Source organism: Acomys minous (genome assembly GCF_964271855.1).
Source record: "Acomys minous genome assembly, chromosome: 9".
NCBI classification, from domain to species: Eukaryota; Metazoa; Chordata; class Mammalia; order Rodentia; family Muridae; genus Acomys; species Acomys minous.
In genome coordinates this window covers 108,742,268-108,758,112 of record NC_140490.1, presented here as the reverse complement: position 1 = coordinate 108,758,112, position 15,845 = coordinate 108,742,268, and the positions used below count along the sequence as shown (strand labels likewise).

General features: G+C 38.8%; 1 protein-coding gene across 1 annotated transcript in view; it reads left to right on the top strand.

Moving 5' to 3' along the window:
• OTOGL (otogelin like) overlaps positions 1–15,845 on the top strand; it is a 131,249-nt gene that overhangs the window by 71,573 nt on the left and 43,831 nt on the right. The window contains exons 26-31 of the mRNA XM_084796611.1: positions 1,686–1,820; positions 7,402–7,551; positions 7,884–8,003; positions 9,194–9,310; positions 12,196–12,352; positions 13,184–13,210. Coding sequence (XP_084652737.1) covers positions 1,686–1,820; positions 7,402–7,551; positions 7,884–8,003; positions 9,194–9,310; positions 12,196–12,352; positions 13,184–13,210 — 706 coding nt within the window. The remainder of the gene's footprint in view (positions 1–1,685; positions 1,821–7,401; positions 7,552–7,883; positions 8,004–9,193; positions 9,311–12,195; positions 12,353–13,183; positions 13,211–15,845) is intronic.

Below are 15,845 nucleotides of genomic sequence, written 5' to 3'. Positions count from 1 at the left end.
AAGGAGAAAGACCATGGAAGTGTCAGTTCAATTTTTCAGGACATCCTTGATTGTGTATTTAGGTCAGTGCCATCCCAGAAATGCCACTCACTACCAGCACATCACCATGGCAATGGCTTTCATGGAAATTCAGTGAGATCACAAATAAAGGAGCACACTGTGGTCTTGGAATTCTCTTTCAACTGCTATGGGATTAACTCAGTGAGATAAACTTAAGGCCCATGTCTCTCAGAGCACTTATAGCCAGCCACAAGCAAGCCAGGCAGAGCACTGGCTTTGATGATGCCCTTTAATGATGTCTGGATACCCCCTCTTTATCTTCTCTACACCCCTTCAACTTCTTTGCAAATGTACAGCATAATTATTATTTTTATAATTCCCCCCTCTCTGTGTTGGTGTGCCAAATGGTAGTATCATTGTTAGGGTCTTGTTCAGACCCTAATCAATTTATTGAGACACTATGGATTATTTATGGATACCAGGATGAGTCATTCTGGCCCAGCCAGTTAACATCAGCATAGTGTCACTGCCTTAAAGGTGGCATAGTTCATTGCAGAAGGTTGATGGTCTTTATTGCTTGAGAAAATGGCTGTAGGCTGAATACTGATATATCAAGAAGTGATTCATTTGAATATTGTGCCTGCCAGTACACAGGACATTTGTGTGTGGTGGGGATGGAATATTTAACACACATACTGTAACAAGTGCACAAGCAAAGGTGACACCAAGCCCCTCTCCCCAGACACCCGGACACTCTAACAAGGCATCTGATTACTAGGCCTGTTTATGAGAAGTGTTGGCAGTCCAAGCTTTAGGAGTCACTATGCATCCGTGCATCTTATCCAGCAGGTGCTACCTGCCAGAGCTCTGCACTGTCCTCATCAGGGACATGCGACATGTTGGAAGACGGGAGAGTTATCATCCCACTATCACTTGATGAGCGCATGGGAAACTCGCTATGAGCGTTTGCACAGTGATGGCCATGAGTAGATAGGGGAGAATGTGAGCTCTGAAAGTCTGAGTATAGAGATCAAACCCTCACCATGCAGCTGCCTCTTTGATGAAGTGGTCCATGTCTGTGTCAGCATGTTGTGACTTAAAATGCTTACAGAGTTTTCTTCCAGGAGGCTGGCTTTCTTAGGCAATAACATTTTCCATTGTTCAATAAAAACCAGTTTCAAATGTTACTGGAATTAAATAAGCCATTATGAAGCTCAGTGCAAGCCCTCAAAATGCAGTCTTATCTGCTACTGCACGGCACGGTTTTGTATCTACTTCAGTTTTTCCTTGGAGGTAGTAAGCAGTCAAAAGGTTTCCCTAAGATAAAGGAAAATATTTATTTCCTAAAATGAATCTCTGTAAGAGACTTATATTAATGGGTATATATTGATAAAGAGGACTACAATGATTGACAAGTAGAGCTATGATAATGAGCTCGACCTAAAAAGCTTTGCTAGAACAAAATTTGAAAAAATATTAAAGGTAATTAATTAAAGACTGTATTTTAATAGAATGTTTTCTTATTTCTAGTTAAATATAATTTTTATTTTTGCTTTAGAAGTATGATCTTTTTCAATTCTAACCTAAGCCATTATAAATCTTGTCTTTAAATTTGCTAATAAAATAAGCAAAAAATTATATGTACTATACATGTATGCCAATAAAATGTTCTTGACATATTTCAGAGTACAGATGATTCTGATATATCTGTGATTGCCCAGAACAAGAAATGCTTTGACAATGACATTGTTTGTTCTAAAAGTGTTTTGATATCAATTGGGGACACTGAAATCTACCTCAATGATGCTCCTTACAAACAGGTTAGTGAGTTCTTTCTTTTATGATAACCTAACCTGCACCAATGATTCAGAAAACAGACTAGAAATGACTTGGATAACTCTGTTTATATGTAGTTAGATCTAGATTTTTTTTTGGTGTTGTTTTGTGTCATTTTGGGAAGCCATACACCACTTGCATCTCCTGTTTATCCTATTTGTCATTGTATTTCAATCTTCTCTGCTATTTTTCCTTCCCATGATCAGCATTCTGACCTTGGCAACCAATTATATGTTGTGTGAATTCCTTCAGTAGCCTCTGATCTGCCTTCTTAACACCAGGCTGAGGTCTCACCTGTACTCCATCCCATGCCCTGCAGAAACAACAGCTTTCTCCGTATGGAAATCTGACTGCCCATGTCTGCTGGGTTTCAAATTTTTCAGACGTCTTTTCATTGCTGTGCTAGATTCTTAGCAATTTGGTTGTTGTCCATCTTTCCTCCCTTGCCTCTTGGGGCTTTCTTTTTCAAGCCCAGTTATTTACATAGTCTAGGTTCCTTTTCCTCTCATCTGCATCTTTTAAAAAGTAATTTATGAATACATCTTTCTACTTGACACGCTCTGTGCAGTATGCTCTATCTCCTTCAGGAAATGCCCAAGGGTTCTCTCAAAGACCCCGTTACATCACCATCATCTCTTAATCAATTCCCTGTGTGTTTATCTAAAATAAGATCACTGTGTCTTTCCTTTATTGTCCTGTACTGGGAGCTTGTCCAATTAGAAGTTGGAATCAATTTTATTCACTCACCTACTTATTTACTAATTCATGCACAGTGTCCACCGTACACTAAAACTTGTGCTCAATTTTTAAAAAATATATTTTATTAATTTATTCATATTACATCTCAATTGTTATCCCATCCTTTATATCCTCCCATTCTTCCCTCCCTCCCATTTTCCCCTTATTCCCCTCCCCTATGACTGTGACTGAGGGGGATTTCCTCCCCCTGCATCTGTAATAGTGAAAAGATACTGTTTGCCTTTGAGTACCATTCTAAAGCGAAGGATTCAGTGAGGGAAGTAAGATTGGGCACTGTGATGTGCTAGGCAGAGTCTGCTTAGGTACCTAGAACAGCTTCTCAGAAAAGCGTCTAAATTTTCCTAAACTTCCAGGGAGATTTGGAGCATGGCTTTGGAGTCAGTCAGAACAATTTAGCACCCTGTCCGGTCACCTACTTGCGGTGCCACTCAAGTGAAGTTTATGGAACATCTCACACTCCAGCTTTCCCTGAGCGCGACTACAAAACCCCTTTCTTCAGTTTATGAAGATTGTAGTAAAAGTGTGAAATAATGAGTTTTGAGAACTGATCCTCCCATCCTTTCATCCTTATTTCCATATGGAGTTATAACCTGAAGTAAATCCTGGAAGAAGAGATGAATTAGCTAGACGAGGGAGGAGAAAGCTGGCAGTGCAGAGAAAGCGGGCTACACTCAGGGCGAGGGTTGGGAGATGACGTGTCACGGCTGGTAGTAGCCATGCCTTAGGCTGAAACAAAGGCCCTGGCATGGTAGAACAGGGCTGCCACAGAGATTCTGGAAGCCACGATGCTAGCAAACTAGAACGTGAAAGGCCTGGGAGCAAGAGTGCCGCCAGGGTCCTAGGCTCAGACTGGAAGGAAGTTCGCGGATGGTACAAGTCACGTGAGCTTCACTTTAAAGGCAGTGTATGGTCTGACGGTGGTCTTTTGAAGGTCGCCATTTTGAACAGACTCCCAGAACACCATTTTCCTAAGTTTTCTCTGAAACACAGTTTCATGAAGGTCATCTGGACCATTTGCTGTAAGGACCAGTTTCCGGGTTCTGCCTCACGTACTGGAATGGCTACGTGGCAGATCAAGAGAAAACATGAGCCCTCTCTGGTAAAAAGAGGCATATTTTTTCTGTTTTAAACAAAAGACCACGCTAGGGGTGGTACATGTCTTTAATCACACAACACTAGGGTTCTGAGGCAGGCAGATCTCTGTGAGTTCAAGTCCAGCCTGGTCTACAAGGAGAGTCAATGACAGTCAGGGCTCTGGTACATAGAGAAACCCTGTCGCAAAAAGCAAAACAATAAACAAAACAAAACATAAGACCACAGTTTTTCATTTTGGACAGGCCTTGTAATTTGTGTGCTCTGTTCAGCCCCTGGATTTGCTTTCTGGTACTTTTTGCTACTTTGGTTTTCAGGAGCACTCAAGTTCTTGTATTGCAGTTTGAGAGCCTCTATTCTGGCACATTTCTTGTATCTCAGGTAGAAACATTGAGCGTAATCACACAGCAACCAAACGATCAAACTGCTTCTACAGTCACACTGACATCTTTTTAAAAAAAGTAATTACAGATGTTCAGCCTAGCCATTAGTGGGATATTCATTTATAGGCTAAGGTCTCTATGATCAAGGGTACTTTTTCAAAAGAGGAGAAATTGGTAAATGCTCATATAAAAACAGTTTGGCACATTTCTGAAGTGGTAATTACAGCTCTGTGTAACTCCCAGCCTCCAATTTTCTCCTGTACACAGGCATTGATGAATCTCCTTTATTTAGATTGTGAGGAATGAAGTAAGATTAAGAAAAGTCACGGGAATAGTTTGATCCCAACAAGTTCCCAGCTAAAATGTCTTCCTGGGAGATCATAAGTAAAAATATAGCAAGTACCACTTTCTTCATAACTAATGGGCTGCTCATCCAGGGAAATAGATAAACAACTCTCTGTTCCTTATATAAATGCACAATTATAATTGGATCTAATATGCAAATTAAAACCCTTTTATAAATTCACCTAAGCTGTACTCTGAAGTGTTTTACTTATCTCCATTTCTGACTTCTTCTTTCCTAGCATCATTTAGTTTTGCTTGAAGTGCTATCCTTCCAAAGCACAGGCTTCTATTTTGGACTGTTCATTACTGACCCCTTTAAAAGGAAGCATTAGCTGATAATCTGAAAAGTACGGAGCGCAGTCACTTCTTTTGATTAGGAACGACGTTCTTGTCACAAGCTCCCTCACCCAGTGAAGCAAGCATTCTGGGTCTAATGGCAAATAGAAGAGGTATGCTTTTGATTCAGAGCAACTGATTTAAAGCCAGACTGCTGGAATGGGAAGAGATGATAAAGACAGGTCAGGTAAAGAAAAAAAAAACTACTGGAAAGTACAATGAAGATTAAAGTTGGTGTCATGGCAGAGTGATCTTGGGGCATAGCAGGCTATACAAAAAAATGGGGCCTCCACCAAAAGAACATGTAGGGTACTTGGGGTGCGTGGGAAGTCTGGTTCCCCCCGGGGGCTTCTTTTGTCAAAATGTTTTTCTGTCCATTTGGTATGTGCTCTTTTGGAGAGAGAGGTCCTTTCATGGTGAGTGCAGACATTCCCAGTGTGGAGGGCCCCGTCCTATCATTCTTGGTACTTGGTTCCCATGCTCAGCCTAACGCTGTCCTGGCTCTGTGCTGTGGATGAAATATAGCAGTGGTTCCCCAGACAAAGGGAAGCAAAGGCTGAAAACCAGTGTAGAGAGATGGGAGATGCAAGACATAGAATCCATGCGTGTCAAGGCGCTATGGCACAGAGGCGTCATCTTTGTCCCACTGGACTTGGTTCAAAAATCACATAATTCAAAGGCAAACTTTTTTTTTTCAAGATGGAAACTACAGAGCATTAAAGCTCTAGGTGTGGGTCCCATAAATCAGTTCATTTGGGAGTGAGAGATCTTGTGTGGCCTCATGATATGCAGAAGCATTTGAGTCAAAAAGAGAGTAAAGCAATGATGCCATACTCGGGGACTACAGTATCTGGCAGGAGGAGGGCATAGGTTTAAGATGGCTCACATGATGACTTGACTATCCTAGCTAGTGAGAATAGAAGATGGGGCAGTAGAAGAATTTGAGGCTAGGTAAAGCCAGTTAGCGATATGGATGATTATGCCTGCATTGTATGGCATAGTTATAAGTATGATCTTAATATGGGAGATGGAAAACACCTTATAGACGAGACTGTTTATTTCACCTGTCCCATGTAAATTTCACTTAAACACGATTCTCATACGGCATTCTCCCTCTACGCTCGGTCATACTCAGAGAAGAAAAATGGATCAAGGGTTTCATATCTGTTTCCAATTTTCACTTTCTTCTGGAGAAATCAGTTTTCTTCTCATTAATACAACCATGTTTTTTAAAAAAAATCACTATATGAGCTCAATTCAAGGCCATGGTTATAATTATAGGCACTCTGGTTTCCCAATATAGTTCCCATTTAATCCCTCTTACCATTTCTAGTGTTCAAATTATGTCCTCTGGGCTTTCAAACCATAAGGTGTTGCTTCCCTGATCAAACCTTTATTGATTATATTTTGCTTTGTAATGTAAGCCATGCTTTAGCCCTTTACTGCTTTTCTTGGGCCTGAACATATTGTGGATGTGCCTGAGGCCAAGCCTTTGTGTAAGCCATTCCCTATGTTTCTATGACATCAATCATCCCCTTTCTCATGGCAGCTTTCTGTTCCTTTCTATGAAGGTTCGTTCCTAAGTTTTATCCCTCATCCTTAGAATCCTTCCAAAGTCTCTTTGATGATAATTCCTCTCTCATGGGACATGCCCCTTGAGCTAGTGTCCAGATATAAGTGAGTATATACTTTCTGCTTCTGGGTTACCTCACTCATAATGATCATTTCTAGTTCAATCCACTTGTCCACAAATTTTGAAAATTCCTGTTTTTAATAGCTGAGTAGTGTTCCATAGTGTAAATGTACCACAGTTTCTTTATCCTTCTACTGAGGGACAGTTAGGATGTTTCCATGTTCTGGCTATTATGAATAAGGCCCCCTCAGTCACAATCATAGGGGAGGGGAGTAAGGGGAAAATGGGAGGAGGGATGAATAGGAGGATACAAGGGATGGGATAACAATTGAGATGTAATATGAATAAATTAATAAAATATATATTAAAAATAGTTAAAATTTAAAAACTAAAAAAATTCCTCTCTCTTCTCTCTGTCTTCTTGTCTTTTGTATCTCTGTCACTTTCCACATACACACATTTACATAGATGTGCATATATGTATATATGTGTATATATTTATCTATATATCTGTACTGTGCTTTGTTTTTTCAGTTATCAAATAATTTTATTTGTAATTTTTCTCTGGATTGTGAAAGCATTATCAAATGTAATAGTTCTGTATTTCATTAAAAAGCCTAATAACATTAGAAGTCTGCTTTTATACTGCATTTAAATAATTAGAATCAGAAATATGGATACACTTTTCTTTTGAAGGGAGAAAAATGGATTTTTGTCCTCAGTCTTTTGTATTCATTAGACTTTCATATTCTCTGTGTCCACTGTGCTTCTCTTCTCTTCATTGTCCTTGAATTATCTTTTATTTTTCCTATGGTCTCTTGTTAAGCCTATCTTCTAAATTAATATGAATACTAATTTAATATATTTCTTATTTAATACATTGATTTTGTATTAGAGAATTAAAAAAACATAGCAAGCAATCATGCTAGATAGATACTTACTGGAAGGCATTGATGCATCCCCTCCTTTGGTTAGAGACTGTGATACTTATTCTAATATATTTTATGTGTTTGGAAGAAGCGATCAGGCTTTTTCCTGGAAAGCAAACCTGAATACCAGCTGTGGAAGGCTGGGCACTACATCGTCGTGTACTTCCCAGAGGAAGATATCACTGTTCTGTGGGATGAGAAGACAACCATCCACATCAAAGTCGGGCCACAGTGGAAGGTAGGCAACCTGTGCCCTGAATGGGATGCCATGAGTGGAATTGTGTTTATCTCTTCATATTTGAAGAAAAGACTGACTGAAGAAATGACTGAATTAATTGTTAGGCAACATTATATATATATATTTTTATTATAATTATTTACATTACATCTAGATTGTAGTCACCTTACTCTTATCTTCCTGTTCCCTCCCTCTCTCCCTCCCTCTCTCCCTCCCTCCCTCCTTCCCTCCCTTTTCCCTTTTAGGCAAATTTTGTTTTAATCTCCCAACTTTCAATATTTTTGTGTATTAGAATAAATAGAAAATATTTAATTATAATGTTATTACTTCAGAACAAGTTGGCAGGATTGTGTGGGAACTTTGACAAATGTACTTCAAATGACATGACAACATCTAACAACCTCGAAGTACGAAATGCACAGGTATTTGGAGACAGCTGGGCCCTGGGACAGGTAAGTTACATATGTGGAATCCAGAGCAAACATACTTATAAAAAGAATATTCTGAAGAGTAAAATTATTTGGGGTATTTTTACATGATTTTTTTAAAATAAGAATTTATAGTTAATGGACTTTCATAACTTTCTATGTATTCTTATTACATTTTTTATTTGCAAAGTTATTGTTTGCAGATTACAAATGGAAAGATTGCATCTCAAGGAGGTTAAATAACTTGTCTAATACAACTTATGTGTCCAGAAATAACAAAGGTGACATTCCGAATTACACCTTCTCTTATATTTTTAAGCATAGCGAAATACCTTTTGCTCTGTCTTCATTCACCATATTTAATTTAATATGTAATATCATTATAATATAGATACAATATGACTACAATATTCTCTTCCTTTGAGGAATTTTAATGGCTAAGTTACTTAGAGAACTATCAATAAAATATATGGATATAGATAGCTATTTTAATAGATATACACAGCATGTCGAGGTTGTAGCAGTCCAAGGAAGACCCTTGGAGTAAATACTCTGCCCATAAGGTTGTTAACATTTACAAGACCTGAGAAGACAGAGTTTAGAGTAGCTGCTCTCAACCTTCTAATGCTGTAACCCACAGTCCCTCATGTTGTAGTGACCCCTAACCATCAAGTTATTGTTGTCATTACTTTACAAGTATACTTTTGCTATCGCTATGAAGTGCAGTATAAATATCTGATACGCAACCCCTGTGGGAGTCATGATCCACAGGCTGAGAACCATTGGTTTACAGGAAGGAGGATGGAGAAAAGATTAGAGTCAGCAAATTGTGGCTTTTATGGAAATTGAGGCTCTGGAGATTGTAGAAACCTGCACATCTTACACCTCAGAAGACGGTCTGGGACAACAGTGAACATGAGCGTGTAAAATTAAAGGAGAGAGTCTCATGCTCGTAGACATTTTGGGGTGAAAATTCTGTATTTGTAAAAATTTCAAAATGATTACTTTCCCTCTATAATATCGCTCTGTTTAATATTCAGTTGCTTCTCAGAAGCGATTTACGTTATCAGAATATAAGCCATATGGGTGATAACAGGCAGCAGGTAAAAATGTCTAAAAGGATAAGGATGCTAGATGCCACTGTCATGGGTCCTTTGATCTCAGAGGCTAGCCATGTAAAGGCTTTCACTCCCCCCACCTTTGATTCTCAACAGTGTGAAGATCTTATTGAGGCACTGAAGCCCTGCGAGGCACATCAAAATAAATTTCCCTATGCCAAGAGAGAATGCTCCATTTTGTACAGTGACGTTTTTGCTCCTTGTCGCAATGTGGTAAATGAATACTTTTTATTAAAACCTTAAACATAAAGATTGCTGCTGTCTATGCTAGGATGAGTGGGATGAATTCAGGAACTCAGGTTCCTCAGGTGTCCAAGGGTCATTTCTGGGGTGGGGGCATTTGTTGGTGTTTTTCCATATAAATAAAATACCTACTTGATTTCCTTTCTTCTTCCTTCATCTTACCTGACAGTGTGCATCTGTAGTGGTCACTGTAACTTATTCTAGCTCATGAAATACAGTTTATCCACAGCACTTTGTAACCATGTGTAAATAGTAAAGGGAATAGATGTTTACTTACCATCAGAGAGCATTGCAAGTGGACATTCCGTGTTAGTATAGTTTAACATGGTTCCTAGTGGCATATTTAAAGTATTTTTAGGAATGATTCTAAGAGCATAATTTAAATATCTAATGTGCTTTATCACAGGATAACTTTGGGTCCCAGGATTTAAAGAAACTCCACATTGGTACCCATAAGGACCAGGTTCAATTTGCTGTCTCAAACCATACCAACTTACTCTATACTTTGCAGGATTAAACTCTTTAGGCTTAATTTACCTTTAAACTAATCTTTCACCCCTGTGTGATTCCACAGCATTGTGTACTGATTGTTTGAAAATTATGTGGTACACACAGATCTTCTAAATGTTAATGCTTGTAGTTACGTGCAGAAGCAACAGGCCACACTTATTCATATCATCAACTGTATTTTCAGAAAAGTATCACAAAACTTTTATGCCCACAGTTATAGAACCAAGTTTTACAGAATTCTATTTTACACTCCAAAAAGTTTAAGTATTTTTTTTTAGGACAACGAATGCTATCGGATGTTTTCTTTGGAGCCACGGGATTAAAAACATCTGCCAAAAAAACCCCTCTTGTTTGAATGACAGTATGTTTCTATTATTTGTTCTTTCAAGTAAAAATGGTGTTCCAGGAAATAAACAGCAAATCTGGCTCACAACCCAAAATCAGCATGCGTGTCTCCTTTGACAAAGCAGGGACTTTCATCAGGGCTGTTACGTGGCTTTAAGGGTGTTTGTGAGACTCCTCAAGTGGGAGTTTGGATGTCTTCAACTCTTGCCTGCTTTGGGGACCCTTTTCCTCCTGTGGGGTTACTTTGTCCAGCCCGGTTATGAAAAATTAAAACAAAATCTGCCATATGGCCAAGCTACACCACTTCTGGCTATTACACAGGATCTGCAGCTTATCACCGTGATCACACTGATACTTTCACATTCAAGTTTATTCATGCTCTATTCTCAACAGCAAGAAGCTAAACCAGCCATTCAGATGTCCACCAGCAGGTGCAGGAATAATGGAATATGCTGTGCAGGATTAAATACAGACTCAGAAAGGAAAACAAAACCCAGCAATGACAACAAAGCAAAATACATGTACACATCCTAGCCTATAGTGTATACATGTTTACATATAAACAGACATAAAAGGACAAAGCCTAAAAATATCTATAAAGGAAACCAATAAGGTAATTAACAGATGATGAGGAAGGCTAGGGAATGAATAAAAAGCAGAGTCTGTGCCCTAGAGGTTGTGAGGGGGGGATCAGAGATAGTAAGGCTGGGGCAGAAAACAAAGTGTGGAGAAAGGAGAAGCACTAAAACACAGTGTTTAGAAAATGCTAAAATGTGATCTAATGCAATACATACCAATTTAGAAATAAAAAATATAAAAGAAGAAAGCCACAGTTTGGATATAGCATAATAGGATATCACCGCTGTTCTCCATCAAAATCACCCAAAGTATATTAACCACTATTTTGACTGACCAATTACACATGCACAGAGAGCTTTTCTTATCTTTTAGCCAAAACCAAGCTAGGGCAGGAAGAGTGCAGCACTGAATGGGGAAGCCGGCGTGTGCTGCGAAAGAGATGTTAAAGGACTCTACAACCCCCCCAAAACAAATAACAAACAAAGAAACAAACAAACAAACAAAGTCAAGCGTGACACTCTTTCCACTGGCTTAATTTTGCTTGTTAAAAAAAATACATGTTTTTTACTAAAATATGTAATTTATGTTAACATGTTATCAGTTTATAGTTATTTAAACACCTCGGTTGTGCTTTTGAATGTGATAACTCTTTTGTAATATTAAAAGATTTTTTTAGGAATTCAAAGGGACTCCAGGACTGCTTGCTACATTAAAAGGACATGGGCAGACTAGAGTCCATTTTGAGATTTTTATGCTTCTTAGGGAACATAGTTGCTAGACAGGCAATATAGTATTCATTCTGGACCCAAGCCACAGTGACTTAAGGTTTCTCTCCTGGCTGCTACTTGAAAATTTAACCCATGCATGGGCGCACAACATAAAACACAAATTACTGACATCGAGCTCTTCTTCTGTGACACACTAATACTCTACTCAATTTCATTAGCAATTTAACGAGTACGATGCAAAGGAAGTAATTAAGTGACCACGAGATGTTTAAAAGAAACTGCCATTGCCACTCACTCATTTCCAGAATATTGCCATTTAGAGGACTATGAAATAAAGGGAAAAAGTAAAATGCATTTAGAAATAGAGCGGGCTCCTTTAATGCTAGGTAATTATGCCAACAATGAAACGGTGCAACAGAGCACTTTCAAAATTCTGAAATACGCCCTAGTGCAGATGTCAAAGTAGATTTGTTATTCTTACTTGTTTTGCTAGTTCTTGGAGGTGGCCTTTGCTTAGTAATTCCATTTTCTTTGGCAACACAGTGGGTTGAAACAGTAAGAGCTGTGTAGGTGGCAGTATTGTGTTGATGACACCCATTGTGAAAAATGTGCCGTGCCTCTTCTCTCAGAAGCTTGAAGTTAGTCACAATCAGTGCTTGTTGAAGCTATGTTTGTCTTTCGTTTTACTTTCAGATCGATGTTACTTCTTTTGCCAAAAACTGCCACGAAGATACATGTAACTGTAACCTGGGGGGGGACTGTGAATGTTTATGCACCAGTGTCGCAGCATACGCTTACAAATGTTGTCAAGAAGGGGTGCCCGTTCACTGGAGGTCACCCACTGTTTGTGGTGGGTACCCTGCGTAGGACATTATTAAGGGGACAGCTTTCAAGAAGATCCAAATTAGTTGTTACTTTATTTTGGAGTGATGCCATGAAACTCATGGAAATTTAATTAGTTTTTAGTTGTCTAAATTTCACAGTCTTTTGACAATCAAAGATTATCATGTGTGAAAGGGGGAAAAATGTGTTGTTTTCTATTATGTTTGGCTGCTGTGCCTGCAACTTTTGAAATATAAATTACATACCATTCTCGCAGAAGTTGTTTATGATTCCAATCCCCCTATGCATGTGAAATCGCATCCTTCTGATAATAAGGATGTTCTTTTCAAATCCCACCTTGATCCCTTTTCAGATTTAGCTCCTTAATGACTTTATTTACTTGCGGGGGTAGTTAGTCATCTGAAGAACAGATTGCAGTGTGGACAGCTTCTGCGATAAGCTTCTAAATTGCCAAACATTTGTTTACCTTTAAAACAATGTCATGATATCTATTTTATGGAAACACATCATCTTAAAAATGTTCTTTGAGCAAGACTTGGTCATAAACACCTGTTTCTCAGCACCTGAGAGGCTGAGACAGGAGGACCACTGTGAGTTTGAAGCTGACCTAGGCTAAAAGTGGGACTGTTTTAAAAACATCAGTTACTCATGGACATGCTCTACCCCCCTACACACACACACACCCCATCACCTTTGTTCATAGTAAGTTTCTAATTAATGATGTCATTCTCTGTTATTTTATGTAGTTATTAATAAATGCATGTCCCAGTGTTGTACATATTCAGATAAGTAATATACAACTCATATGCAATTTAATATTTATTTTTCTTTCTCTTAGCACTTGATTGTGAATATTATAATGAAGGTAAGTGACATCTTAATGAAAATTATTGCAGTGTTATAGTAGATTTATTTTCAGATAAAACTTTTTAAACTATTTGTACTATGAATAAAACTTAAATAGTTCATGAGTTGGATGATAAAGTTATAAACGTTTTTCCTTCTATAATTGACCTAGTTTTCTGAGGTCTAGTGTTAAATTTTATTTTCTAAAAATAAAAGTGAGCTGGGCAAGGTGGCACATGCCTGTAATCTTGCACTCATAGAGGCAGAGGCAGGTGGATCTTAGTGAGTTTGAGGCCAGCATGGTCTGCAAAGAGAGTACAGAACAGCTAGCGCTACACAGAGAAACCCTGTCTCAAACAACAACAACAACAACAATTAAATAAATAAATAAAGTGTATGATTCAGGTAATTTGTCCTTAAAGGATCTTCCAAAAATATGTTTGCAAAAACACAAGTGAATTAACAGTTGAATTAATTTTAGGTAAAATAGAAAAACAGAGGCACAGCTTGCATCCTTACAATATCTATGAACATTGTTCTAAAGCTTTAAATTTCCATAATTTTAAATGAATATTTTTATATATCTGTGGCAAAAGGTATCATTCTTATACATGAATACACAATGGAAAAGAAAGTTCAGATAATTAGAGATTTTGCCATCTCAGCATTTACTATTTGTGGTGAGAAAACTTAAAGTACTTTCTCTGAGTATTCAGTATTTAGCCAAAAGTAAAACTGAAGCTTTTGCTATTTATGACAGCATCATTTAACCTAAAGGATGTTATGCTGAATAAAATCATCCAGGCAGGATGAATTTCAATTTGCTTCCATTACATGTGTGCTTAGAACACACTCACAGAAGTAGGAAAATGTGATGCTTGGCAGAGGGTGGTGTGTGTGTGTGTGTGTGTGTGTGTGTGTGTGTGTGTGTGTGTGTGTGTGTGAAGGATTAATAAGAAAGGATAAGTATTGATCAAAGAATACAAAGTTTCATTTTGATAGGGAGAACAAGTCTGATAATCATCACTCATTGTTGTGGTTACAGATACATTTTATTATATTGTAGAAAACAAAGAAACAAAATAAAGATGATAACATAGGAAATGCATTTTATTACTACTATTGTAAAAGTCCTTACATATTATCAACCTGAAAGCTCCATACAATAACAATCAACGTCCTCTAGCCTCGGCAAATATCCAGGCTTATAGCGAAGAGTCTAGTGGGTGTTTTACACAAATGAGGGAAGAGTTGCATGAGGACATCAGTTAAAAAGTCAGAAGGCTGAAGAATCGAGCTTGCTGTTTCTCAAGCCGTGTAATGGGTAGACACAGTGACCAGAACCTAGTCCAAACTGGTGAGACAATCTGGAGAGGGGACATCTTGTTGGTGCCTGAGCAACTCTGGGCTGTGATCCATGGATGAGAAAGTTAGCAGAATGGTCATAGGAAACCAGGACCAGCAAGCAAGCTAAGCTAGAGAGATAACTCACAGCTGAGATTACAGAAAGACTCCTTGATAACCTCAAAGACATGGAGATGATGAAGAAAGAAAAGGGAGGAGGCTTTTGTTTGTTCTGTTACATTTATAGAAATTGATTTTTAATAAAAGCCAACATTAACAGAATCTCTATGGTAAAAGAAAATCTAACCAAGCAGAAATGCGCGCGCACCCCCCCCCCACACACACACACGGGGGTGGGGGGGTAGCGCGCATGTGCACACACACACACACACACACACACACACACTGAGAAGGAGCAATAAACAAAGATTTGGCAGGGGGGTCTTGAGGAGAAGAGGAGTATGTGACAGGGAGGGGTAGAGAGAGAGGCAGAGAGCCTAGACTGAGCATATCAATCTTCTGGGCTCCACAATTAAAAATGTAAGTGGTTGACTAATACTAGCAACAGGAATAGCTTTTGTTGCCATTTTATTTAAGAGGAAATTGAGACGTGAAGAAATGAAATAAGTTTGTCAAAAGCAAATAGCAGAAATGTGGTCAGCTGGGACTTGTAACGAGTTGGACTTCCAAGGCTTGAAGTGTGTGCTGCCTGGCCAGGCATGTTTCTGTGCATTATTAGGAGGATGCCTTTGTGTTGCTTCTGTGTGGTCTGCATTCTGCATACAGTGACTTCCTCATTTAAGCCTGCACCCTCCCCTAGCTCTGCTCCATTCCACCTGCCTCCACCCCCGGCTTTCCGCAGATCACTGAAGTCAGGACACTCTGAATCACTCCCTTTCACTGCTGCGAGGCTCACCTTGCCTTCTGTTAAGTCTGTGGCAATTATGGTGGGCTGTTTCCTATTGCATTGCAGAATTCTGAAACCATTTTCCTTAGTTCCATTTACAATGCTCTATTCATAGTATCAGAAGGTGAACCCAGGGCACCCAGCCCTGAGGAGACACTGGTAGGTTAAATGGAGGGGCAGGCAGGGAATTGATTTTCTATGATCCCAGTAAGAGGGGGGGGAGTGTCAAGGTGCCCAGGAGGGCAAGTTTACTGCTATAGAGATAGGGTGACTGGGGCTGGAGAGATAGTTTAGCCATTAAAAGCTAGGCTCAAAACCAAAAATATAAGAGACAAGTGACAGAAGAAGATTATAGAATTGTAGAGGTTGTTGATAGAAATCATTAAACAACAACAACAACAAC